Raw genomic sequence first — 26,654 nt, 5'->3', positions numbered from 1 at the left:
ACACATCTGTACACATTTACACACATGTACGTGCACTCTCACATGCCTATACGCGTGCATACATCCATACAAATGCGCAGACACATTTGTACAAGCGCGCACACGCATACGTGTTCTCTGTCTCACTAACATCATAGCCACATGCAAGTTCTTATATATACATCGCAGGAACTGACCTGCGCACTGACACACACATGCTGCTTCTCAGGTGTGCATGCATGCACATGTATGTGGACAAGCATCACTTTATTCCTTTAACAAATTGACAGAAAGTTGAGAATAAGTCACAGGTTGTTTCATGAACACATTGGCTCAGGAGCTTCTTTTGGTGTTGCATGTTCTCCTGTCATTGTCGATTGCCCTTCTTCAGCCTTCAGCAGTGCAGTCTATAAGAAATGTTCATGGTTTCACATGAGAAAACAGCACCTTCATTGACAATCGATGTCAATTACATCTTCCGACCTTGACCAGAGCCTGAAGCAAACCAGGGAGAGGGGAGGGCAAATGAGAAGGGGAGAGGGACAGAGATGATGTGGAGGGCAGATGGGAGGGTGACTGGGAGTGATGGACGGACATGTGTCAATTGATGTAAAAATAACATAACCGACAATAAACAATCCAGGCCTTTGGAAGGAGGGAAGTGAGTCATAATTAAAGATGTATTTTGGATGAGCAGATGGGAAAGATAGCCTGACATGTGTTAACACTTAATGGGGTCACATTTCTTCCTTAAAATTAAAACATAGCTCTCAACAAAATTAAGCTACAGGTAGATTATTTTTCCTCCAAAACAGCCTTCAGTTAAAAGATCTTGACTCCATTGAACACTCATCCTCTTTAGCAAAGTCTGTGTAAAGTACATTCAACATGACCTTATTAAGTGGTTTCTATATTCAGCCCACTTTACAGAAACAGAGCAGTGATCAAATGATCTTGTTTCTGAGTGGCCCAAGAAGCCTTCATAGAGTGGAAAAATTGGCACCATCTACTTTGAATATAATCCGACAATTTGACAGTCAATATCCTTCAGAAAAGTTACTCCGCATAACTTTGATCCAATGCTAAAATCCTCTTTTGTTGTTGTGACCCAACATACCAGGTACTCTGTTGAAATGGAGCCTGGCGAGCTACTGACCCCAGTGTAATAACCATCTCATTTAGAATAGGGTAGAGCAGAATAGCCTTTATTATCACATGCACTTGAATCAGTACAGTGAAAATTTTGTAATGTTGAACGCTGATATGGAACCTTTTACAAAATGCAGAACTTTAATCCCATGAATCCTAATATTTGATTGAGAGTTATTTTTCACTACATATAAATTATAGTTTATTTTGCATCCATCCTTAAATATCGCTTGAGAAAATTTTTCTAATTTTTTTTAACGGCCCATTATTACTGTTCCATGTTGCCTCTGAAAACCTGTGATCTTTACGTAGTTAAGTATATTTGAGCTTCTGTTCTTTCTAATGATTGGTTTTCAGGCCGACTGGTGATGCACATCTGGCAGACTGGATTTCTGCCAGTAACACAATTTTTGCCAAAGCTGGGATAGAAGAGCCCTAACTGGCCATTCATGGTGCTGCTGTCCTGTTCATGTTTATGCTGGCAGGAGGCACACCGGAGTACTGCCTCTTCTTCACCAGGTCAACACCCTATCCTTGAATTTCACTGCTACTGCCATGTTGCTCAATACCTAAAACAAAAACACAGAACTCGGCTCATTCTTGTGTTGCAAATTCCTCTTGAATGCTCCACACGTTGTGTTCAATAAGCCACCTAAGTTAGAAAGTGTGTGGGAGTGATGGTGGGATGTGGAGCTGGTTGTTGTGGGGATCCTTCAGAGCAATTGTGCAACCAGGGAAATTTTGAATTTGTTAATTTGCAGATTTATTTTAAGTACAAAGAGGGACATTTTTTTCCTGATTTATTGTTGGCATGTGAACACAGATTGTTGAAAGGCAGCCAATTATGAAATTGACTGCAAGCATATATGGAGCTAATATGATGAAGTTAATAGTTTACGGCAACTAAGGTCTCTGCTTGAAATCATCACTGTAGTCACCCTGAGTGGAGCATTATTTTAAGGTGCCTGGGGGAGTGTTCCCTTAAATTTGAAGTGCTTTTTTGTCCTCCTGCCTCACTCTGCAGATTTTGGAACAGGAGAAGCTGACATCAGCCACCAGTCCTTGCTGGAAGGTAACTTGGCCACCGAGGTGTCTCTCACAGTTTTGGACACAGTGTCATTCTTCATTCAGAATTTCAAGGTCAGAGCTAGGTTGCTTTCTCATTACTGTGCAAGCCTCATTCATGCCCTGCCTATATCACAAGTAAAAGTCAGCTCATGGTCATTATCCCGGATGGATAATCCGAGATATTGTGCTGTTTTTGTATATTATTTGATTGGTTCAAGGATCTGAGTTGTCTGATCCTTGCAATTGTATCCACTGTTTTGAAATCTCCTCCTTTCTCAGAACCAGCTTCAGGAAAGGGATGGGCACAATCCTCTGTTGAAGAAAGTATTCGACATTCTTCTCTTACTGACTAATGGTCAATCGGAAACTGCCATGAAGCATGCGTTTGCATCTTTACGAGCTTTCATCAGCAAGGTACTGACTTAAACCCTTGTTCCATTCGAGTCATATTGAAGCTGTGCATATTATGTGAGGATGCCCACCGGTCCTGATGAGAGTCCCAAATGGTACCAAAATATTTGTTTCAAAGCTGAACCTTTGGCTCCTTTTATGCTCCTTCCATCAGTGGCAGATTATTTAATTGAGATGTTAAAAATCTTAAAAAGGATTTGATGTAATAGACAAGGAAAACTATTTTCTCTGATGGTGGAGCCCAGAATAAGGGTATATGACCTTAAAATTACAACTATACCACTTAAGTGGGAAATCAAAATTCAGATTTTCATTCAGATGCTCCCCCAAATGTAGTGGGCATGCTGGAGGTCAGTTGAAACTTTTGGTAATTCTTTTATCCTTGGGGGAAGGAATCATGAGATGTAATATAAAGGTGGGTCAGTTCAAATGAGGTGCAGTTCATTTGCAAATTAACTGAACGGACGAACAATTTGTACCTTTCGACCTTCTTTAAATAAAGACATAGCCATTCAGACAGAGATCAAGTCATGACATGGTAACACAGAAATCAGTCAAATAAAGCTAGCACTTCCCATTGTCAAACAGTGCACAGCCAGTTGTTGGCACAGTGCATCTAATAGATGGTGCACACTAATAGAGGGGGCGAATGTTGAAGATGGTGCATGGAATGCCAACCAAACAGGCCACTGTATCCTGGATGGTGTGGAGTTTTAGTCTGACAAATGGAAAGCATTCCATTGCACTTTCGATTTGTACCTTGGTGTTGGACATGCGTTTCGGGGAATTGGGAGATGAGTCACTCACCTCAGAATTCTCAACCTCTGATCTGTTGTTAAGGCTGCTGTATGAATCTGCTTGGACCAGTTCAGTTTCTGGATTAAGGTCATGGTGGTGGGGAGGGGTTCACGATTATCCTGTCTTGGAGCAGCAAGGAGAAATGTTAGAATTTGAATCTGTCAGGGGAACAAAGTGAGACTTATTGCAAGATGCCTCTTGTGGAAATTCCTCCAGTGTCCTCCCAGAAAGCATGTTGAGGGTGCCTTGGACCCTGAATGTGAACAGTTAGAGGAAACTGTCCCTTCTCTCAAAATAATTAAATGTGCAAATGTCTTTGGGAAACTTCTCAGTTTCTAAACCAAGCTGAAGAACAATAAAATAAAACAAAGAACTATGGATGCTGCAAATCTGAAAGAAAACACAGAAATTGCTGGAGAAACTCAGCAGGTTGGGCTGTATCCCTGGAGAGAGGAATAGATTTAATGTTTCAAGTCTCGTGACCCTTTTTCAGAACTGTTTTGAGAAGAAAGCTCACTTAACTTGAAACACAAACTCAGCTCTTCTCTCCATAGATTCAGCCAGCCATGCTGTGTTTCTCCAGCATTTTCTGTTGAAGCAGAGAAACTAGGCAGATTGGAGCTTAAACACTGTAGTACTTGGCTGTATCCCATGCTGCAATTTGGTGTGGTTTGGTTAGTTTGACAGCTGTGTTTGGGCTTGTCTCAGAAAGTTATGTTACATGTCCCTTCACGTCAAAGCAGTCTGCTTCCACACCGTCATTGTTGGTCAGTTTTCCAGATGTGTCTCCCAATTGAAAAACCAACAGTCCCAGATACTCAACTGAATCATCGTATTTTGCATCTTTTCTCAGGACTGCAAATTTTGTTGTGAATAATGAATAAAAGAAAGCAAACTCAACTACATTTAATGCCCTGATAGCTTTTCCTCTGCAGTTTCACAAGCAGTAGTGTTTTAAAGTAAACTTTTTGGAATCTCCAGAGAAATCCCAGAGAGTTGACAACCCAATTTCAAATGCATTGAAATGTGCCTGAAATGAGTTATGGTCTGATTTTTTTCCCCTCCCCCTCTCGCTCTCCCCCTCTCGCTCTCCCCCTCTCGCTCTCCCCCTCTCGCTCTCCCCCTCTCGCTCTCCCCCTCTCGCTCTCCCCCCCCTGCCCCCCGCCCCCCCTGCCCCTCCCCTGCCCCTCCCTCTCTCTCCCTCTCTCTCTGTCGCTCTCCCTTGCGCTCTCTCTCTCGCTCTCTCTCGCTCTCGCGCTCTCTCGCTCTCGCGCTCTCTCGCTCTCTCGCTCTCGCGCTCTCTCGCTCTCTCGCTCTCGCGCTCTCTCGCTCTCGCGCTCTCTCGCTCTCGCGCTCGCTCTCTCTCGCGCTCGCTCTCTCTCGCTCTCTCTCGCTCTCTCTCGCTCTCTCTCGCTCTCTCTCGCTCTCTCTCGCTCTCGCTCTCTCTCGCTCTCGCGCTCTCGCGCTCTCGCGCTCTCGCGCTCTCTCGCTCTCGCGCTCTCTCTCGCTCTCGCGCTCTCTCTCGCTCTCGCGCTCTCGCGCTCTCGCGCTCTCGCGCTCTCGCGCTCTCGCGCTCTCTCGCTCTCTCGCTCTCTCGCTCTCGCGCTCTCTCGCTCTCCCTCTCTCTCGCTCTTCCTCTCTCTCTCTCCCCCTGCAGTTCCCGGCGACATTTTTTAAAGGGTGCGACAGTTTCTGCTCCACTTTCTGCTATGAGGTCCTGAAAGGTTGCACCTCCAAGCTGAGCTCCACTCGAAGCGAGGCCTCTGCCCTCCTCTACTTGCTGATGAGGAACAACTTTGAGTACACCAAGAAGAGGACCTTTCTGAGGACACACCTTCAGGTCAGTCATTCCACTGTTCCTGAAACCCACAGCTAAACTCTTACTCCAGCACAGGTCCAACTTGGAAGTGTTTGTGTGCAGAAGCCCCCAGCCCGTAACCTCCTTTTGAAGCATCCTCTCAGACTGAATGGGGTGCAGGATGAGTGCCGCGTTGTCATTCCTCATCAGATATATACAACCACCTTTCCTGATTATGTTGATCCTAACTGACCTAATCCCAGCTGACCCTGTTTTGTCATGGCCAGCATTTATTTACAACATTCCATATTTGACAAACAGGATTGAATGAAAATGTTCCAAGTACGGATGTTAGAAAGAATATATTAGGGTAGAACAAACAAGCTTAAAGGAGTTTTGCTTTAAATATAAATACCTAAGATATAAATACTTATTTTTCAGCTGATTACATTGTGAAAAGACCTCTTTGCTTTGTGGACGAATTTGATCAATTCTAATTCTCAAGATTCCCATGGTTTGATCCCCAGGTGATCATTGGCTATCTGTGCTGCTGTGACTCTGTGTCAAAATATTGTAGGTTCAACTCTTCTTACTGAACATCGTACCTCAGATCATGGGCTGACATTCCAGGGCAGTACCAAGGGAATACTGCTGTGCTGTCTGAGGTGCTGTCTTTCAGATGAGATATTAAACCTATCTGCCTTGTTGCCCACACAGGTAACATCCTGTGGCATTAATTTAAGAGTTATTTCCCATCTTGCTCAACTGCGGAAGCAGTTTATACAGTCATAGACAAAATGTTGGTTGAGGGAGCAGGCGAAAATCCAAGTTGGCTGTGGCATTTCTGATGCTACAACAATTGCTACACTTCAGGAAGTGATTTGTTGGCTGTAAGGTATTGTGAGGCTATGAAAGGTGCCATATAAAAGCGTGTTCTTTCTTTCCTTGAACTGACCAGTATAATGCAGCGGTCAGTAAAGTGACAGCCCCAGAATGACTTATGACCCTGACTGTGTTCATTAGCACTATGTTGAACCCAGTCAGTTTGTATGTTTTCTTTTAAATATTTGTTCTCAGGATGTCACTAGCCAGAGTGGTGTTTATTTCCCAACTTTACTTGCTCTTGAGAGAACGGGGTGGTGAGCTGACTTCTTGAACCATTGTTCTTGGGATGTAGGATCCATACCCGGTGCTGTTAGGAAAGAAGCCATTTACAGATCCCTACCTTGCCTTTGCCCTCCTATAACCTCTCACTGTCACCCTCAGTCTCTATCCTGCTCACTCTCCTCCCTCACAGTCTTCCCAGCATCCTTTCTTGGTGACTTCCTCTCTGCCCTGTGTCCAGATCATGCTGTTTCACCCCACACATGCACTGTAATTTTCCAGTGCTCAGTGCGTGCTAGTGTAGTTGGTGCCTATAGAGCTCAGGCAATGGGAGGTTGATGCCTGGGTGCCACAATCTCAAATTTACGTCACTAAAACCAACTCGCTCACCCTGATTTGTCAGTGAGAGAGCTGGGATCCACCAGCTTCCTGACAGCCAATGGACTGACCCATCAAATGTAAGCTGGTCTCCACCCAATCGAAAGAGGGGTTAATGTATGGTTAGTAATCTTAAAATCAACCATAGTCTCAATTATTTAACATTGAACACTGTAATGCTATAAAAAAGTGCTACGTAATCTAACCTTGGCCCATCTCACACTGTCTTGTTTCATCCAGTAGCTCACAAGACAAGTGAAATGGTAGTTGAGATTAAGGAACAAAAAGAGCCCTGAAAATTGGCATCCAGGAAATAGTGTCATTATTTCAGCCATTCGCTCAGATGTCTTTGCAAGGATACAGTGGGAGGGCAGCAGAAAGAGCTGTTCACCAAGGTGCAATTGGACACGACAAATAGAGCCATCAGCTCTCCTGGCTGGAAGAACTACCATCAAAAACTTCCAATGAATTTCAGCCTGAGAGGGATGCTCTTTAATATTTCTGAAACTATGTCAATTTTGTACACGAATGATGTGCTTCCTTTGCATTTCAGATTATAATCGCAGTGAGCCGCTTGATAGCTGATGTGATTCTAACCGGAGAGTCCAGGTTCCAGGATGCTCTCTCCATCATCAATAACTTTGCCAATAGTGACAAAGCCCTGAAGGTTTGTGTGGGCTTCTTTGCTTTCAGTGTGTCATGTGATATAGAATTGAGTATTTTGTCAACTTTCCACACTCAGTGAGAGTAAGGAACCCCCAAGTTGTTGCTCTCAAATGCAAAACAAACCTCAGTAGTCCTGATTAATAACCTAATCAACTGGATCTCGCACAATTATCTGTCAAATTCAGTTGTGCATTTTCTTCCCTTCTGCTTCCCTGGCCAGACTTGTGTTCGGCCCAGTTAGTCTTTGCATGAGGTGATTCCATTAAAACTCTTCCATCTCTATGCTTGAAGTGGATAATGTGCAGTGATAATTAGGACACCTTTTTAAATATATTAATGCTTTAGTATAAAGAAAAATTTCCTCTGTAAATTCGTAGGAAGATAAACACTACGCGTGGAAACACTATTTCATAGCATTGCCGAGGATTTCGCGTAAGATTACATTGGATGCACAGCACAGAAACAGACCATTTGACCCAATCAGTCAATGCTGGTGTTCATGATTTGTGTGAACTTCCCCCCTCCCTTTATTAGATACAATTAAATCTATCCTCCCAACCCGCTAATTCACTTCGTCCTCAACTGAACTTGCTGAGCTTCCCCTTAAATGCATCCACGATTTTCTCTGCAACCACTCTTTGCAGACATTACTTCCATATTCTCAACTCTCCTCAGCTAAAGAAGATATTTATCAGTTGGATTTCTTGGTATTTGGCTTGTGTTGACAGCTTTTAGTGATGCTCTTCCCCTCAAGAGGAGACGTTCTCTCTAGATCCACTCAATCAGAACCCTCCATCATTTAAAATATCTCAATTAGGTCAACTTTAAGCTGCCTTTTCTCAAAAGTTAACAGGTACACTCTCCAATCGCTCCTGATATGGATACCCACATATTTCCATACCATCCTTGTAAATCTTTTTGGCACCCTTTCTGTGCCTTTCTATCCCTTCTTAAATAGCCGCATTTCACACAATCTGCCTTGCTTTAATAAATACAGCACGACTTCTTGGGGCAATTAGGAAGAGCAATAAATGACACCAACATCTGGGAATGCATCCATTTCACGGGCAATGGCACCCGAGACAACACTGTTCCCAATGTCAAATTCTGCTGCTCCTTACTTGAGCTTGAACATAACAACTTTGGAAAAGGGAAGCCTCTGTTAGACCCATGAAGCCTTTAACTGGACTGTACAACTGTTGTCCCAGCGTCCCAACACAATCCATCCACAAATCTGAGATCACCTTAGCTGTCCCTATCAGAAGATTCTTGATGACCAAAGGGATGCATGCAAGTATAGATTTGAGGCTCAAATCAGATCAACCATGATCTTATTGAATGGTGGAGCAGGTTCAAAGGGTTAGGGTCCAAATGGTCTTTGTTCAGATGAAAGTTGCTTTCTTACTTTGCTATTAGGTGCCTAAGCGTGTTTTATTAGTTTGAAACTGCTATATCAGTATTTGGTAATGAGGTGCATGAATAAAATAATATCAGAGATAATGGGAACTGCAGATGCTGGAGATTCCAAGATAATGAAATGTGAGGCTGGATGAACACAGCAGGCCAAGCAGCATCTCAGGAGCACAAAAGCTGACGTTTCGGGCCTTGACCCTTCATCAGAGCTTTGCATGAATAAAATGCCAGGTTCCATAGAAAGCTGAAATTAAATCTTGGCAAATAATTAACAGGCTCATTGCTTTGTTTCTTTTGCAGTCAACTGCGTTCCCGGGTGAGGTGAAAGATCTGACAAAGAGAATTCGCACAGTACTTATGGCCACTGCTCAGATGAAGGAGCACGAGAAGGACCCTGAGATGTTGGTGGACCTTCAGTACAGTTTAGCCAAGTCCTATGCCAGCACACCTGAGCTCAGAAAGACCTGGCTTGGCAGTATGGCAAAAATCCATTTGAAAAATGGTGACTTGTCTGAGGTAAGAGGCCTGCACCTTTAAAGAGGGGCTAATGTACGGTTAGTAAATGCTAGAAACACTTCATGGCTAGGAAGCATCTGTGGAGAGTGATACACAGTTCACCTTTTTAGGCCTGTGACCTTTCTGGATCTGGGTAATGTCAGAAATATAAGGAAGGCACCATCGTCTTATCAGACCAGACGGCTGCTGTTTCACTAGGGAACATAGAACATAGAACATTACAGCACAGTACAGGCCCTTCGGCCCTCTATGTTGTGCCGACCTGTCATACCGATCTGAAGCCCATCTAACCTACACTATTCCACGTACGTCCATGTGATGGCAGGCGTGATGTCAGGTGGTGGTTTGAGCTGAGGGTCGGCACACCGCAGGATCTTAGACAAGGGGAGAGGTGGAGATGGAGAATCCTTCTTGGGAACCTCAGCTGGTGCAGGAATTGAACCCACACTGTTGGTGTCACGTTGCATGATCAACCAGCTGAGCTGGAATGGCTGGGACATTTTTCCCTGGAGTGTCGGAGAATGAGGGATGACCTTATAGAGGTTTAGAAAATCATGAAGGGCATGGGTTTAAGTTGACAGGGAAAGGATTTAAAAGGGACCTGAGCAACAATTTTTTCATGTGGAGGGTGGTGCATGTGTGGAATAAGCTGCCAAAAGAAGTGGTGGAGGTGGGTACAGTTACAACTTTTAGAAGACATTTGGAAGGGTACATAAATAGCAAAGGCTTAGAAGAATATGGGCCAAATACAGGCAGATATGACCAGTTTAGTTAGGATATGTGGTTGGCGTGGATGAATTGGACTGAAGAGTCCGTTTCTGTGCTATATGACTCTATGCCTGGGAAAATGGAAAGGAGTCTTTATTCAAATGGGATTTGAGGGACGGTAGTTAAGCTAACTGTAGGAAACCAAGTGCTTATTGTCAATATTAGTCGACAACCAATCACCAGACATAGTGGCATCAAAGTTAAGGAAGGAAAGGGTAGCGTCACAAATGGACCAGGTGATGATTGGCGAAGGATCAGCATTCCTTTTTATTGCCTGAGAAATATTTGATAAACAAGGTGCTATTTAAATGCAAGTCTGTCCATCTTTGTGAAATTAATGCCAACAGATCCCACATGGATATTTCAATCAGTGATCATTATTAAATATGTACAGCAGTGTGAAAGAAACCATTTTGCACATTTCAGACTTATTTTTATTGTTCTTAAAGTTCTATGTATGTTGACCTTTTAATTGTGCATGTTCTTCATGCCTCCTTGTACCAAGCATGGATAAGTATCTGAGAGTTCTTGTGTAACTCCTTCTATCACTGCTACTCATGCATTAATTTCTGGGAAGCTTGCTCAGCCTTTGTCAAACTGCAAACCTGGGTGCGATCAGTAGTTCACAAAAAAAACCAAAGAACTATGGATGCTGGAAATCAGAAACAAAAATCTGAAAAGCTTGATTTTTAAAGTTACTCTCCCAAAGCCCCACCTCTCCCTATCCTTGTTCTGATCTGAACACCGCCACCACCAGGAGTGTCTCTGTATTAATTACTTTAAACACTCCGGTCAGGTCACACCCTGGTCTTATACATTCAAGAAAACATAAGCCTAGAATATATGATCAGTTCTTGGCATTTCACCCTTTGTGCCAATCGCATGTTGAATCTAATTATAAATGCCACACTGTCTATCTGTACTGCCACCTCCGTTTGCTTCTTATTAAACTGATAACAGGAGAATTTGACTACACACAGTGTACAGGCATACTAACATAATTTCAATGATTCATCCCTTTATTTTTAAAGCCTTTTTTATTGCTGTGGATGAAAACTCCATTTGTATAAGCATGATTATCATTTTGAATCAGTTGAATCCACCTAAGTGTTCAGGTTTCACCCACAGTTCACTTGATACTGATCAACCATGCAAATCCTTTCATCGCTGCTGATCATACAAGAGTGTAGCACCTTTTTCCAAACACAAAGGCAGACTTGCACTTGTCTAGCACTTGAAGTAGCTTCAGGACTACTCTCACCTCTACGGCCAATGAAATATTTTTGAAGTACAGTCACTGTTCTAAAGTATAGTCACACAGCAAGTTTCAAAAAATATCAATGAAGTAATGATCAAACAATCTGATTAAGTAACATTAGTCACAGCCTATCACTGAGCAGAACTCACCCTCTCTTGTGCAAACAGTGGGTTAAGTGAGAGGTGTCACTCCAACATCTCATTCCAAATTCCAAACAGCTTTTTTCCCTTGGTAAGGGAGTCTAAAACTAGAGGGCATAGGGTTAAGGTGAGAGGGGAGCCATACAAAAGGGTCCAGAGAAACTATTTTTTTCGCACAGAGAGACAGCTTTATCATACAGAGTGCCTGGAATGGGCTGTGAGTCACCATGGTGGAAGCAAGTACAATTTCATCATTTAAGAAATGTTTGTGGATGGGGTAGGTATGAAGGGATATGGACCAGATGCAGGCACATAGGACTAGTTTAATTGTGAAAACCAGGCGGCAGGACCTGTTTTCATACTGTAGACCTCTATGACTCTCATTTGACATCTCATCCAACAGATGACAGCTCTGCCAGTGTGGCATTCCTACAGCATTGCATCAGCACTTCAGCCTGGATCATGTGCTCCAGTTCCTTGGGGTTTGAAACCCATCATCTAAGGCTCAGGTGTAACAGTTGTCTTTTATCTTTCTGTGGGAGGTGGGTGTTATTGGAAGAGCAGACATCTGATGTCCATCGCTAATGGTCCTTGAACTGTTTGTTTTGTTGGGCCATTTCAGAGGGCAGCTAAAAATCAATCATGTTGCTGTGGATCTGGTGTCACACATAATTTGGACCAGGTAAGGGTGGCAAATTTCCTTCCCTGAATAGCATGAGTGAACCGGATTGATTTTTGCACCAATGGCAGTTTCATTGCTAAAATGAGATTTTATGTTCCAGATTTATTAACCAAAATTAAATTCCAACAGCTGGCCTGGTGGGGTTTGAATCTGTGTCACAGGGAGCCTCTGCTCTGTGAATCCAGTGTCATTTGCACTACAGACGTAACCCACTCAAATAGAGTGTTACCAACTGAACCACAACTGACATTTAACTGTTCGTGGACACCTTGTGAATGAGTCTCTGTAACATGTCTTTTCTCCTTTGCAGGCAGTGATGTGTTATGTTCATGTTGCCGCTTTGATTGCAGAATACCTCTACAGGAAGAGTAAGTCAAATATTTTGTACTAATCCCAATAATTCTTCTTCACAAATTAAGTTACCATATTAGTTGTTCTTTTTTTTTAAAACATGTAGTGCCTTACAGAAAAGATGCTACATTGAAGCAAATAGTCATTTATTTCACCAAGCCTCTGTATACCTGATAAGCTAAATGTCTCTTGTAACTTCACCAGTAAAGTGAAAATATCAATATTTTGAATCAGCCTGTTTGAAGGGGTTATGACACATCTCTAGGGGCAGTGGGACTTGAACCTGAGCCTCCTGGCTCAGGGACATGGACACAATCATTGAGCCACAAGAACCCTCAAGCTGAGGTTATATTGTTGATTCAGAGATAGTAAGAACTGCCGACGCTGGAGTCAGAGATAAAAAGTGTGGAGCTGGACCCTACAATGTTCCTGACCCGAAAAGTCAGCCTTCCTGCTCCTCTGATGCTGCCTGGCCTGCTGTGTTCCTCCACATTGTGTCATATTGTTTACTGAGTGATGAAGTGTGCAAAATCGCACAACACTAGGTTATACTCCAACATGTTTATTTGAAAGCACAAGCTTTTGGAGTCTCACTCCTCCTTCAGGAGTGTGAAAGCTTATGTTTTCAAATAAACCTGTTGGACTATGACCTAGTGTTGTGTGATTTCTGACCTTGCCCACCCCAGTCCAACACCAGCACCTCCACATCACACTCACCAATAACGGAAGGGTGTCCCGCATTGACAGGAGGTTAATTTCAGGTGTAACACTTTATCAGTGTACCTCTGTAACCTGAAGTTTCTTTGTCTTAAATTGGTCAATGGTTCCAGTGAAACATTGAATGGAGCTGTGCAAGATGAATGAGTGCCTCATTGTTTGGAAATGTGAAGCAAAGTTCGCTTTGGCAGGTTGAATGAAAAAAATTGAACATGCGTTTAACAGAGAACAATTGGAGAATTCCAAGGTGCTTAGGTATTTCAGTGCTCTGGAACGTGGGTCGCAAGTATACATGTTGGTGCAACATGTAATTAAGAATGCCAATGGGATGCTAAAATTGAACAAAATAGTAACAACATTATGCTTCATTATAGTAGGCATTGGTGAGACCACGTCTCCAATACTGTGAGCAGTTTGGCCTCCATATTTAAGAAAGGCTATGAGCGCATTGGGTGCAGTTCAGAGGATGTTTGTGAGAGTAATACCTGGAGTGAGTGGATTGTTTTTATGAAATGAGGTTGCACAGGCTGGCCTTGCAGCAATGCTGTTTAGTAGGGTGAGCGATGACTTGATTGAATAGAAGACAAATTTATTGTCATATCAGAGATAGTAAGAACTGCCTATGCTGGAGCCAGAGATAACACACTGTAATGCTGGAAAAACACAGCAGGCCAGGCAGCGTCAGAGGAGCAGGAAAGCTGACGTTTCAGCAATGAGGCATTGAACAATCAATCTGTTTGTTTCTTGTAGATCTTTTTGCCTCAATCAAACACACCAGTAACACATCACATGTAATGTGAGTCCTCGGTCCAACATTTAAATGGTATCATTTAAATACCATTGACTGAAGAGATTAATTACATTGCATTTTAATTTGCAATCATCGCACAATTAATTACTCAATAAACAAAATAACACAATGTGGAGCTGGAGGAACACAGCAGGCCAGGCAGCATCAGGGGAGCAGGAAGGCTGATGTTTTGGGTCGGGACCATTGTAGGGTCCAGCTCCACACTGTTTTATCTCTGACTCCAGCATCGGCAGTTCTTACTATCTCTGAATCAACAATATAACTTCAGCTTGAGGGTTCTTGTGGCGCAATGCTTGTGTCCGTGTCCCTGAGCCAGGAGGCTCGGGTTCAAGTCCCACTGCCCCTAGAGATGTGTCATAACACATCGAAACAGGCTGATTCAAAATATTGACAACTTCAGCTTGCACAATGCCTCCTTCCTGTTTTGAGAGGTGGTTTGTTCGTGTCGTAAATCAAATGCTTGCAGGACCTGAGCAGGGGGTCTGGAATGAGAGAAACATGAATGGAAATGAAGAATCAAAAGAAGAGAACAAAAATAGAGGGCAAAGGAAATGAAGGCTAGAAGGATATAAGGCTGCAGTACAAAAGTTTAAAACAAACACAAATTGTGAAGGGATTACTTTGAAATACACAAACCATTTGCAGTAATTAGGCCAACTGGTCCTTTATTCACCAGAATTTATAAAAACAAGAAGGTATTTCATTAAAACTTACAAAGTTCTGACAAGGCTGGACAGACTGGATGCAGGGATTATGTTTCCGTAGCATGGGCCATTTTGTATCGAGCTGAAGAGACATTTCTTCATTCAGAGGATGGTGGACCTGTGGAATTCACTACCACAGAGGCAAAGTAACTGAATATGTTTAAAAAGAAAGAATTCTAGAGGCTAAAAGGGTATGGGGAGAGCACAGGGGTTGAAATAGAGCATCAGCCATGATTGCATTGAATGGTGGAGCAGATTCAGTGGGCCGAAGGGCCTACTTCTACTCCTGCTTTCTATGTCAGATGCAGTTTAATGTGGATAAATGTGTGGTTATCCACTTTGGTGGCAAGAACAGGAAGGCAGATTACTATCTCAATGGAGTCATTAGGTAAAGGGGAAGTACAATGAGATCTAGGTGTTCTTGTACATCAGTCAATGAAAGCAAGCATGCAGGTACAGCAGGCAGTGAAGAAAGCTAATAGCATGCTGGCCTTCGTAACAAGATGAATTGAGTATAGGAGCAAAGAGGTCCTTCTGCAGCTGTACAGGGCCCTGGTGAGACTGCACCTGGAGTATTGTGTGCAGCTTTGGTTTCCAAATTTGAGGAAGGACATTCTTGCTATTGAGGGAGTGCAGCGTAGGTTCACAAGGTCAATTCCCAGAATGGCCGGACTATCATATGTCCAGAGATTGGAACGACTGGGCTTGTATACACTTGAGTTTAGAAGGATGAGAGGGGATCTGATTGAGACGTATAAGATTATTAAGGGATTGGACACTCTGGAGGCAGGACGCATGTTTCCGCTGATGGGTGAGTCCAGAACCAGAGGACACAGTTTAATAATAAGGGGTAGGCCATTTAGAACAGAGTTGAGGAAAAACGTCTTCACCCAGAGAATGGTGGATATATGGAATGCTCTGCCCCAGAAGGCAGTGGAGGCCAACTCTCTGGATACTTTCAAGAAAGAGATGGATAGAGCTCTTAAAGACAGTGGAATCAAGGGTTATGGGGATAAGGCAGGAACAGTATACTGATTGTGGAAGATCAGCCATGATCATAATGAATGGTTGGTGCTGGCTCGAAGGGCCGAATAGCCTACTCCAGCACTTATTGTCTATTGTCTCTTGTCTCTTGTCTCTTGTCACTTGTCTCTTGTCACTATGATTGAAAGCCAGGGAAGTTAAGGAGATGTGTTGAAATCAGTTCCAGGACGCAAACGTGTCTCAGCTTGTGTTTTGAAATCTTTCAACAAATATTTCTTTGCTGACAGGGTGATTGAGAGAGATTCTGAGATTATTACTCTGAGAATTGCAACTTCTCACAATTAGCAAGTTTGGCTGTTGCATTCTGAGCTACAAATCAACATCAAAGGAGGTGCCATGAATTATTTTTCTAAAATGTGCTTGAATATCAGAAGATGCCAAGACCGCACTGCCAGTGGGATATTAAAAGTTGTAAGGAGTGCAGAGAGAGCGCTTAGACTTAAATAAGATATTAATGATACAGAAACTACAGGAGAGAGTCATATTAAATGAGGTGGGATTTTAAAAAGTATCGGGAGTTGCAGAATGAGATTACCCTCGCTCGGGGTACCAAATGATATGGGTAGTGTGGGGACAAGAGTGGTAATCAACTGATGCAAGTGTGAAAGGGTTTCTGGAGTGAGGAAGAAAGTGGAATTATACTGGGTGGAATAATAAAGACCTGAGGGAAAGTCATACCAAACTGATGGGATGGTCCTCACATCGGAATGTTTGCCAGTGATCTTTGCCGGGGCAACTGTACATTCTTTACCACGTTTAACTGTAAACCGAGCCTGCACACCCAGGATGACGGGGTGTCTGATTTATTATTGCTGACTTGAATAGATGAAGTTAATGGACAGAAGGTTTAGAGAGGATGTGAGGAAAATCGCTCAGAGGCTGGTGGGAATCTGGAACTAACTGCCTGTTAGGGTAGTAGAGGCAGAAACCCTGACAGCATTTCAGAAATAATTAGATATTCATGTGACAAGGCATACGATGCCATAGACCAAGTGCTGGAAAATGGGATTGGGATAGTTAGGTAGATGTTTTTAACCAGCACAGACATGATGGGCCAAAAGGTCTTTATCTGTCTGTAGACCTCAATGAATCTATGTTGGACATATGATTTCCTGTTCTTCATCCATCAATCAAAGACCCAGCACAGCAGTCCAGTGAAAACTCATGGCAGTGGTGTCCTCAGTGGAGGCAAGATGGTGCTGAAGAATGGTGACACAGTTCCAGCAGCAGCAGCCTGGCAGAAGTACACTGTAATGATTGTGATGAGGTCGGCCAGGTAGACTTCATACAAATGGAGTTCCCTGATTGGGGCTGTTAATCTGCCCCTAGCTGTCAGTCAAGAATGGTAACATTAGACATCCTGTTCTCCCTGAGAACGGGCTCTGAGCAAGCTGGGTCAGTGTGAAGGACTCTCCGCATGTAAATAAAGGATATATCGGCCTCTATGGAGTTATTTCAGACTCGAGGCTGGCTGAGTGCTTCATACTGGCTGCAGCATCAGAGTGGAAGAGTTCGGAATCAGGCAACTGTCAAAACACTTAAGAATTGTAATGTTGAACTTTTAAACTTTTATTTATTCTTCTTCTACCTTCCTACCTGTCATCATCCCCTTGTCCCCTAAATCATCCTGCTTCAGTTAACCAACATCATTCAAGTTATAGGCAAAAGTTGAAGCAGGTACGTTTAATGCAACATTAGAGTTTCCAAACCAATTTGCTACCCACTCACTTGAAGTTGGAATCACAGCGCATTTTCTTCTGTTTCCAAGCAGTGAATGCCACTACTCGCATGTGTTTCCCACATAATTACAGAAATGCATAAAGGTTGCAGTGTAAAAGGAGGCCATCTGCTTAGTCATGTCCATGCTAGCTCTCTGTAAGAGCAATTCACCTACGCACAACCTTTTCCCTGTAACCTTGTATGTTCTTCCTCTTTCATTAGTAATCAATACTCATTTACAAGCCTCAGTGCCAAGCTGCTTACACTACACTGTAAGGCAGTGCAGTGCAGATTCCAAACTCTCGCCACATCAAGCTTCCACTTCCATCTTTTGCCAATCACCTCGAACCCTCTTGTTGATGATGCTTCGATCAGTGGAAACAGTTTCTCCCTGTTTGCTCTGTCCAGATCCCTCGGGCTTTGGAATACTACATGAAATCTCCTGTCAACCTCCCTGCCTTCTAGGGAGATTTCCTAATTGCTCCAATCTATGTAACTGAGGCTGTTCGTCCCTGGAGCCATTCTTGTCATTTTTTTTGCATCCTCTCTGATGCCTTCACGTTCTTCTAGTTCTCAGCAATGCACAATAGGATGTATTGCAGATAAACAATTATATGCTTGTAGTATTTTTTTGATGGTACAGTCTCAATAAGCAGAAAGGCCTCTTCTGTGCTGTATGATTCTATGTTGCATGCAAGTTCACATAACATCGTTGGTTTTGCACTCAGTGCCTCTACTGATAAAGCCCAGGATACTGTATCCTTTATTAACTGAATGCTGAATTTGTCCTGTCTCTTTCAATGATTTGTGCAGAAATGCATCCTACTCTCTTGCTCCTGTAATCCCTTTGGAATCAAATTCTTTATATTGCCTTGCCTCATTCTTTTGACCACAGTGAATGGCGCACACAAACAGTTGCCTGCAATCGTACCTGAGTCCCTGGCGCTGTGAGGCAGCAGTGTTCAGTGAAATGTGAATAAAAATCAGGCACAGTAAGATGGCAAGCTATAAGCAGACAATGGGATGTCTTTGTGATTGATGCAGAGCTATGAGGAAATAGTAGGACAATAGGAGTAGTTTGAAATTAATATGGCATCCCTGGAGAAAGTGGGACCCTGGGATTTGGTTGGGATTGATCGAGGGAAAGTGCAAGTACAGGACAGTGGGATTAAGTTTTGAGTAATGTGGAGAAGTAGAGGACTGTTGCAGATTTAGCGGGGACATACTGGGTTAGATGCTGGTCTACTGTGCTGTAAGCATCTCAATCAGTGCAGCACCAACAATCACATTCCTTATGTCACAATTTACCCTATACAACATCCACAGGTATACAACAGTGCGATTGGATTGTGGCTCAGTTTGATTCCAGCCCTGTTTAACCAGCAATTTTCCCTGACAGTAAGGGTTGGCAATCAGTTTGTGCCTCAAACTGCCTTTCTCATGCCTGCAGTCTCTGTAGAGAATCAGAGAAACCATAGAGAAGGCAGCTGTTCTGTCTGTTGTACTGGTGCTGGTTCTTTGAAAGTGCAATCTACTTATCCTGTCTGCCCTGCAAAACCCTGCAGCTTTCTCCGTTCCACGGACTTCTCCAGTTCCTTTTTGAAAGTGACTGTCAAACCTACTTCTGCCTCCCTTTCACAACATCCTTTTTTAAAAAAAAATTCCTCGTGTCCACCCTTTCAGGCCTTTTATCAATTACTGGAAGTCTGTGCGTCTGCTGGTTGCTGACAAGATGTTGCAATCACTCTTCAAGGAAATAGTTGACCACAAACTCACATTGCTGGATAATGATGGTGCTTTAAGTGGTGACTTGTAAATGTTTCACTGTACTGGTGTGAGTACCTGCGACAATAAACCGAATTCAGATCTGTTCAATGATGTGGAACCTGACATGTGAATAGGGAAAGCTGCTGCTATCTTTAGCTGATTCACACCTCGTTAATGGAGTGACATTTTATTTTAGATTAGATTCCCTACAGTGTGGAAACAGGCCCTTCGGCCGAACAAGTCCACACTGACTCTTGGAGCATCCCACCCAGACCCATCCCCCTATAACCCACACATCCCTGAAAACTACAGGCAATTTAGCATGGCCAGTCCACCTAGCCTGCACATTTTTGGACTGTGGGAGGAAACCGGAGCACCCGGAGGAAACCCACGCAGACACGGGGAGAATGTGCAAACTCTACACAGACAGTTACCCGAGGTTGAAATCGAACCCGGGTCCTTGGCACTGTGAGGCTGCAGCGCCAACCACTGAACCACCATGCCGCCCTTTGGCTGGTCCTTTGGATTAAGCTGGAGTTTTGCGAGACCTGTGAACTCAGCACCTTGCTTTTGCGGCTGTGAAACATGGATAACTATACCTGCAGCTCAATAACATCCCTACTCACTGTCTGTGGTGCATTATGGGTATATCCTTGCCAGACAAGATCACAAGCACAGTAATCCTCTCAGAGCCAGAGCTCCAAAATCTGTTACCTGCCTTGAACAGCAGTGACTTCGCTGGCTGTAGCATGTCGTAGCATGAATGACAGTGGATCCCAGAGAACGTTCTGTCTCGTCAGGCAGCCTGTAAAACACCCTCTTCCAGACAGTGGGGCATGAAAGCTCTGAGCATTGACTGTCACACCAGGGAGCCTGTAGCAAACACCAGAGGACAAATAACGATACTTCTTTCACACTGACAAGTGCCACCATAACATTGACAGTGGCAGGACCTTGAGTATGGCGACACATCAGAACCAACTAACCATGGCTTTAGGGGGCATCCCTGTGCTTTAGTCAGGCTTTGGGCCCTTTATTCGAGTCAGGGCTAGGGTGGCAATGTGCTCGAACTCAGTGGCTGGGAATCTAGACTAGGAACAGCAGCAGGGCCTGTAATCTCTGCTGTGCCCCTGGGCATAAGTTGCCAACACAAATTAAAACCCACAAGGACATTTGGAAGCTCCTATTTCTCAAGGGAATGCCTTCAGCAAAGTGCCCTTATGGAACTAGGCCACCACTACAGACCGTTTACTGTTTGTCCATCATCTGTTATGAACAGCAGGATGCTGATAATACTTACTGCTCCCATTGTCAACGGAAACAATTTCTCCTTATTCACACTATCACAACCATTCAGGATTTTGAATTCCATTATTAAATTGCACTTTGGCCTCCTCTGCTGTTTGGAGAGTACACTCATAGATGTTTACAGCACAGAAAGAGGTCATTCAGTTCATCATGCCTGTGCTGGTCAACAAAGATCTGATTATATTAGCCCTATTTCCAGCCTTTGGTCCACAGTCCTGGAGGTGATGGCATTGCAAATGAATATCTAAATATTGCTTAAATATTGAGAGTTTCTGCCACAGCCACCTTTCACGCAGTGAGTTACAGACTCCTATTATTCTCAATGGAACAAAATAGGTCTCCTCAATTCTCCTCTTAAATTTAAGGTAAGAGCTAGAAGACTATGCCCCCTAGTTATTGACTTCTCTACGAAATGCTTTCCTATCCATTCTATCTATGCCACTTATAATCCTATACAGCACTATCAGGTCCCATCACAACCACAGATTTCTTGATCATATCCCCTTCGATTTAAGTTCAAATTATTCATGACAACCACAAACAGCAAAGGTCCAAGCACCATGCCATATGGAGCTGTAGTGGAAACCAACGTCTAGAGCGAAAAGTGTCTCTCCACCACCAGCAAGTAAGCTGATTTTTGATCAAATGAGCCACTTTGCTCTCATTCCCATGGGCTCTTAATTTCTTGAGCTGTCTGCCAATATGGACCTTATCGAAAGCCTTGGTAAAATCCCTGTAGACCACATCAAATGCAGTACCCTCTTCAACACTGCTGGTTACTTCTTCAAAATATTTGATGAAATGTTTCATGGGTGACCTCCATTTAACAGATTCATGCTGACTTTCTGTGTGTCAATCCAAGTGCAGATATATTCTGTCCCTTGGAATTCTCTCTAAGAACTTCCCCAGCTCTTAGGTTAGACTGACTGGCTTTCAATTTCTGGATCTATCCTTTTCTCAACAATGGGATATCCTTAGCAGTCCTCCAGTCCTCTGGCACCCATGGTCAGCGAGGATTTGAAACTTGCTGCTAAAGTTCCTGATATCATCATCTTTGCCTTCCTCAACATCCAAGGGATACACCTAATCCAGGCCCGAAGATTTATCCACTTTTTTTAAGGCTGCTGAACCCAGTAGTACACTATTGCTCTATGTTAATTTCATCAACAGTTTCACAGTCATCCACCTGAATGTCTGTACCTGTGTTTACCTTTTCATTGTGAAGACCAATGCAATGTATTCATTGAAGACTGTCCACACACAGATTAGCTTTATGCTCCTTAATGGGCTCCACTCTTGCCCTAATTATTCTCTTACCAAGCATTTCCAGCCTCACAACCTAATGCGTCATCCTAAGTATCATTCAAGTACATTTTTTCTGTGCCTTTTCCCAGACCTTGGCGCAGCTTCTGAAATATGAATATTGCAGCTGTTCAAAACATTAACAGTTGTTACCTCAGAGGACATTTCTGTCTGCGGAGGGAGAAACTCTGTTAATGTTTCAAAGCTAAGTGCCCTCATCAGAATTCACTCTCTCTCCCTCTCCCTCCCTCTGTCCCTCCCTCCTGCTCCCTCCCTCTCCCCCTCGATCCCTGTCTCTCTCTCTCTCCGTGTCTCTCTCTCTCTCTCTCTCTCTCTCTCTCTCTCTCTCTCTCTCTCTCTCTCTCTCTCTCTCTCTCTCTCTCTCCCCCCGCCCCCCTGCCCCCGTTGCCCACCACAGTACCACAGATATTGGCTGAGCTACCAAGTCTCCCCAGCTTTCTTCATTCTGATTTCACATGTCCAGCATCCCCACAGTATTTTGCTTTTGAGTTTGCCTTAGTCAGGAAGTACTTTTATTGGTGGGTGTTAGCTTTCAGTTGATAACTAGCCAATGATTAATGTACATTCTTCTCCCGACTCCCATTTCCTGTTCCTTGTGTTTATGTTTAAATGTGTCCATTCGAATGTTGTGTGGAAACTTGTATTTACCTGCCCAGTTTCCCTGGTTGTCAAATTTCCCCACAGTCAGTAATAATCATCTTTGTGTTTGGACTAGTGCAACACTTGCCACTTTTTTCAGGCATCAAATCAAAGGAACCAATGCCTGCAATGGTCCCAGCCAGTCAAACAGCCTTTTTACTGTTTGTCCATATTACTGTAATTAATCATTAACCTGTTCCAAGTATCTTTCCCTTTACATCCCTGAAATTGCTGACTTACACTGGTTCCATGTGAAGCAAACTGTTGATTTTAAAATGCTCAGGCTTGTTTTCAAATCATTCCTTGACCTTGTTCCTACTTAGATCCATAATCTCCTCCGGGGCCCCAAGCTTTCCAAGATTTCAAAGAGAACAATGTATAAAAGACATTTTAATTGTCCTGTGGGATTTTTTATAAAAAAAACATTTTAGTTAGTTACTTCCAGGAAATTAATCTTTAACTCCTAAAACTGCAGGGATGACTTAAAGGTTTTGTGTACAATTTAGTAGGGATATCAAGGGGTTTGGCTGTGCTAATGGGCCATGTTCCATAGATTAGCGCTGTCGTTGTTTTGAAAGAGAGCATGTTGACCCTTGATTTGTGACTGAAGCCTGATTAATTAAAGTGAGTAAAATCGCCATAGTCCCAAGGGGCTGCTGCGTCATTAGAGAAAGATGACTGGTGACGGTTTAACCTGAGGATCATCATTCCTCAGGCAAGGTTGAGAAAATGGGACGCTGGTAACATCAGCCCTTGTGGAAATTGAATCCACACTGTTGGCATCGCTTTGCCTGACAAACTAGCTGTCCAGCTAACTGAGCTAACCAATCTAGTCCATTGCCATTGCACAATTGTTTTTAAGACATGTCTCCTACCTTTGTTATAAGGTCCTTCACCCTTAGCCATTTGGGTCTCAGCCGAGTTGCTGGTGATTTTTGTGACCTTCTGAAGGCCTTAATTTAAATCACAATCAGTTGATGGATATTATGTGTCCTTGCAAGCGCATTCTTAGTTAGCTTGGGTCAACTGCTGCCTTTTTAACAAGTCAACAAAGAAACACAGATGAATTACAAACAAAAATAGGCCAATTAGGTATAATGGGAACTGCAGATGCTGGAGATTCACATTTTATTATCTAGGCCAATTAGGTCCTTGGATTTACTCTATCACTTAATAGGACCAAAGTTCATCTGTCTATGTTCCAAAATCCGCATTCCCATGCTCTCATTTGCTTCTAATTCCCTTGCCAAACAAGTATCTCTCTAACTCTGTCCTAAAAATAGTCAATGTCCATGCATTCCCTGCCTTATGAGGCAGAGAATTCCACAACACTTGCAGAGAACAACAAACTCGCCTTATCTACAGCTAAAAAGTGGGTAGTAAAAAATACCTAATTTTAAAACCACATCCCAGAGTCCGGACTGATCCAAGAAAGGAAATATTTCTTTTTACATTCATGTTGCCAAGATCATTCGGGACCTGATACACATCAATCCAATCACTCCTTGTTCTTGAAAATTCCAGTAAAAACAAGCCTAGTTCATCCAATCCTTCCTTATGAGACAACCCGCTCATTCTGGGTATCAATCCAGTAAACCTTCTCTTCACTGTTTCCAGTTGCAGCCTTCCTTAAATGAGAACCATGGGAGAATGTGAGATGGCCCCCAACACCTCATCTTTACCATGGACGCCCAGTCCCTATATACTTTCATTCCCCACACAGATGGCCTAAAGGCCCTTCGCTTCTTCCTCTCCCGCAGGCCCAACCAGTCCCCCTCGACCAACACCTTTATCCACTTAACTAAACTCGTCCCTACGCTTAACAACTTTTCCTTTAACTCCTCCCACTCCCTTCAGACTAAGAAAGTAGCCATGGGAACCCACATGGGCCCAAGCTATGCCTGCCTCTTTGGATACATGGAGCAGTCCATCTTCCGCAGCTACACTGGCGCTATCCCCCACCTCTTACTCCACTACATCAATGACTGTATTGGTGCCACCTCGTGCTCCCATGAGGAGCTTGAATAGTTCATCAACTTTACTAAATCCTTTCACCCCAACCTCAAGTTCACCTGGACCATCTCTGATACCTCTCTCTCCTTCCTAGACCCCTCTATCTCCATCTCTGGTGACCACCTCAAAACTGATAGCTACTTCAAGCCCACCAACTCTCTCAGCTGCCTGGACTACACCACCACTCAACCATCTTCCTGTAAGATTGCTATTCCCTATTCCCAATTCCTCCGCCTCTGCCGCATCTGCTCCCGAGACGAGACGTTCCATTCCCAAACATCCAAGATGTCCTTGTATTTCAATGACCGCAACTTCTCACGCTTCAGTGGTCAAAATCTCCCTCGACTGCATCTCTTGCATTTCCTGCACCTCTGCCATCACATCCCCTCTGTGCAATAAAAACAAAGACAGAATCACCCTTTTTTCATGTATCAACCCACTAACCTCTGGATTCAACACATCATTCTCCACTACTTCTGCCACCTGCAATCTGACCCCACAACGAAGGATCTAGTTCCCTCCCCACCCCAATCTGCCTTCCATAGGGACCGCTCTCTCCGCGACTCCCTCGTCTGCCCCACACTGTCCACCACCCCCGGTATCTTTCCCTGCAACCACAGGAAGTGCTACATCTGCCGCTACACCATCCCCCTTCACCTCCATTCCAGGACTCAAAGAAACCTTCCACGTCAGACAGATGTACACCTGCACATCTGCTAATGTGGTCTACTGATTTTGCTGCTCCCCATGTGGCCTCCTCTACATTGGTGAGACCAAGCAGAGGCTCAGAGGCTGTTTTGTAGAGCACCTGCGCTCGGTTCAGGACAAATGACAACACCTTCCAGTCGCGAACCACTTCAATTCCTACTCCGTGGACGACATGTCCATCCTGGGCCGCCTCCAGTTTCACAATGACGCCACCCAGAAGCTGGAGGAGCAGCACCTCATATTCTGCCTTGGGAGCGTACAACCCAATGGTCTCATTGTGGCATTTACTAGCTTCAAAATCTCCCCATCCCCAGGCCTCATCCCATGACCAACCCTCCCTCTCAGCCCCTTGTCTGACTTCTCTCCCACCAATCCGTTCCTCCCACCTCATTGACCAATCCCCACCACTCCCTGCCTGCAGTCACCTATCACCATCCCACCTACCTCCCCCAGCTCCACCCCCTCCTCTATTTATTTCAGAGATCCCATTCCATTCCCTTCCCGCATTTCTGAGGAAAGGTCCCGATCTGAAACATCAACTTTCCTGCTCATCTGATGCTGCCTGGCCTGCTGTGTTTCTCCAGTTCCACACTATCATCCGTGAGTCCAGCATCAGCAGTTTTGCTATCTCTGCATTCTCACTCATGCTCTCTACAGATATGGATTCAGCCCCATGGAGTAAAGCAGACTGCTGACTGGCCATGTGCCCAATTTACCCAACTGGTGAAGACAGGATTTCATGCACCTGTAGCTGTAACACTCTATTCTGCGTTCTGTTCCAGTACTTTCAGCGATTTCATATTGTAGAATCCCTACTTTGTGGAAACAGGCCCTTTGGCCTAACAAGTCCACACTGACCCTTGGAGCATCCCACCCAGACCCATCCCCCTATAATCCACCTAATCTACATATCCCTGAACACTACAGGCAATTTAGCATGGCCAAGCCATGTAGCCTGCTCATCTTTGGTTGTGAGAGGAAACTGGAGGACCTGAAGGAAATCCACGCCACACAGGGCTAATGTGCAAACTCCACACAGACAGACAGCCGAGGATGGAATCAAACCCGGGTTCCTGGTGCTGTGAGACTGCAGTGCTAACCACTGAGCCTTACTCTGAGGTACTTATAAAACATGATCTGTCCGGATAGCATGCAAAACAATATCTTGCACTGTTTCGCAGTACGCGACCATAATAAATCAAATCAAATCTTACCCAGAAATAGAAACTGCCGGGAAACTTGCTTCAGTCAGCATCAGAAAAGAAGAAAAGCAAGTTTGATATCTGGCGTTGCCAATCTTTTCATCATGAATGTTTCACTGGAATAGGCAGGTAGCAGGGGTTGAGGACAGGCCTAAACAAGTAACAGCTGTCAGTCCAGATAGAAGACAGATTTAATGTATTTAAAGTGATACTTTTCTTC

General features: G+C 43.8%; 1 protein-coding gene and 1 long non-coding RNA gene across 6 annotated transcripts in view; one reads left to right on the top strand and one right to left on the bottom strand.

Annotated features, from left to right (window-relative positions):
* Positions 1-26,654, top strand: part of dock11 (dedicator of cytokinesis 11) — a 272,082-nt gene that overhangs the window by 201,001 nt on the left and 44,427 nt on the right. For all 5 annotated transcript variants that reach the window (XM_048544154.2, XM_048544150.2, XM_048544152.2 and 2 more), the window contains 6 exons: positions 2,153-2,268; positions 2,476-2,610; positions 5,063-5,245; positions 7,239-7,352; positions 9,065-9,280; positions 12,439-12,496. In XM_048544154.2, the coding sequence (XP_048400111.2) occupies positions 2,153-2,268; positions 2,476-2,610; positions 5,063-5,245; positions 7,239-7,352; positions 9,065-9,280; positions 12,439-12,496 (822 nt within the window). The remainder of the gene's footprint in view (positions 1-2,152; positions 2,269-2,475; positions 2,611-5,062; positions 5,246-7,238; positions 7,353-9,064; positions 9,281-12,438; positions 12,497-26,654) is intronic.
* Positions 284-26,524, bottom strand: LOC125458692 (uncharacterized). The gene is made up of 3 exons (XR_007248896.2): positions 26,447-26,524; positions 3,415-3,524; positions 284-386 (listed from the first exon to the last, which is right to left on the bottom strand). It is a non-coding gene; the product is annotated as an uncharacterized LOC125458692 (long non-coding RNA).

This window comes from Stegostoma tigrinum, chromosome 15 (assembly GCF_030684315.1).
Source record: "Stegostoma tigrinum isolate sSteTig4 chromosome 15, sSteTig4.hap1, whole genome shotgun sequence".
In the NCBI taxonomy this organism is placed as follows: Eukaryota; Metazoa; Chordata; class Chondrichthyes; order Orectolobiformes; family Stegostomatidae; genus Stegostoma; species Stegostoma tigrinum.
This window is presented reverse-complemented; position numbering and strand designations above follow the sequence as displayed.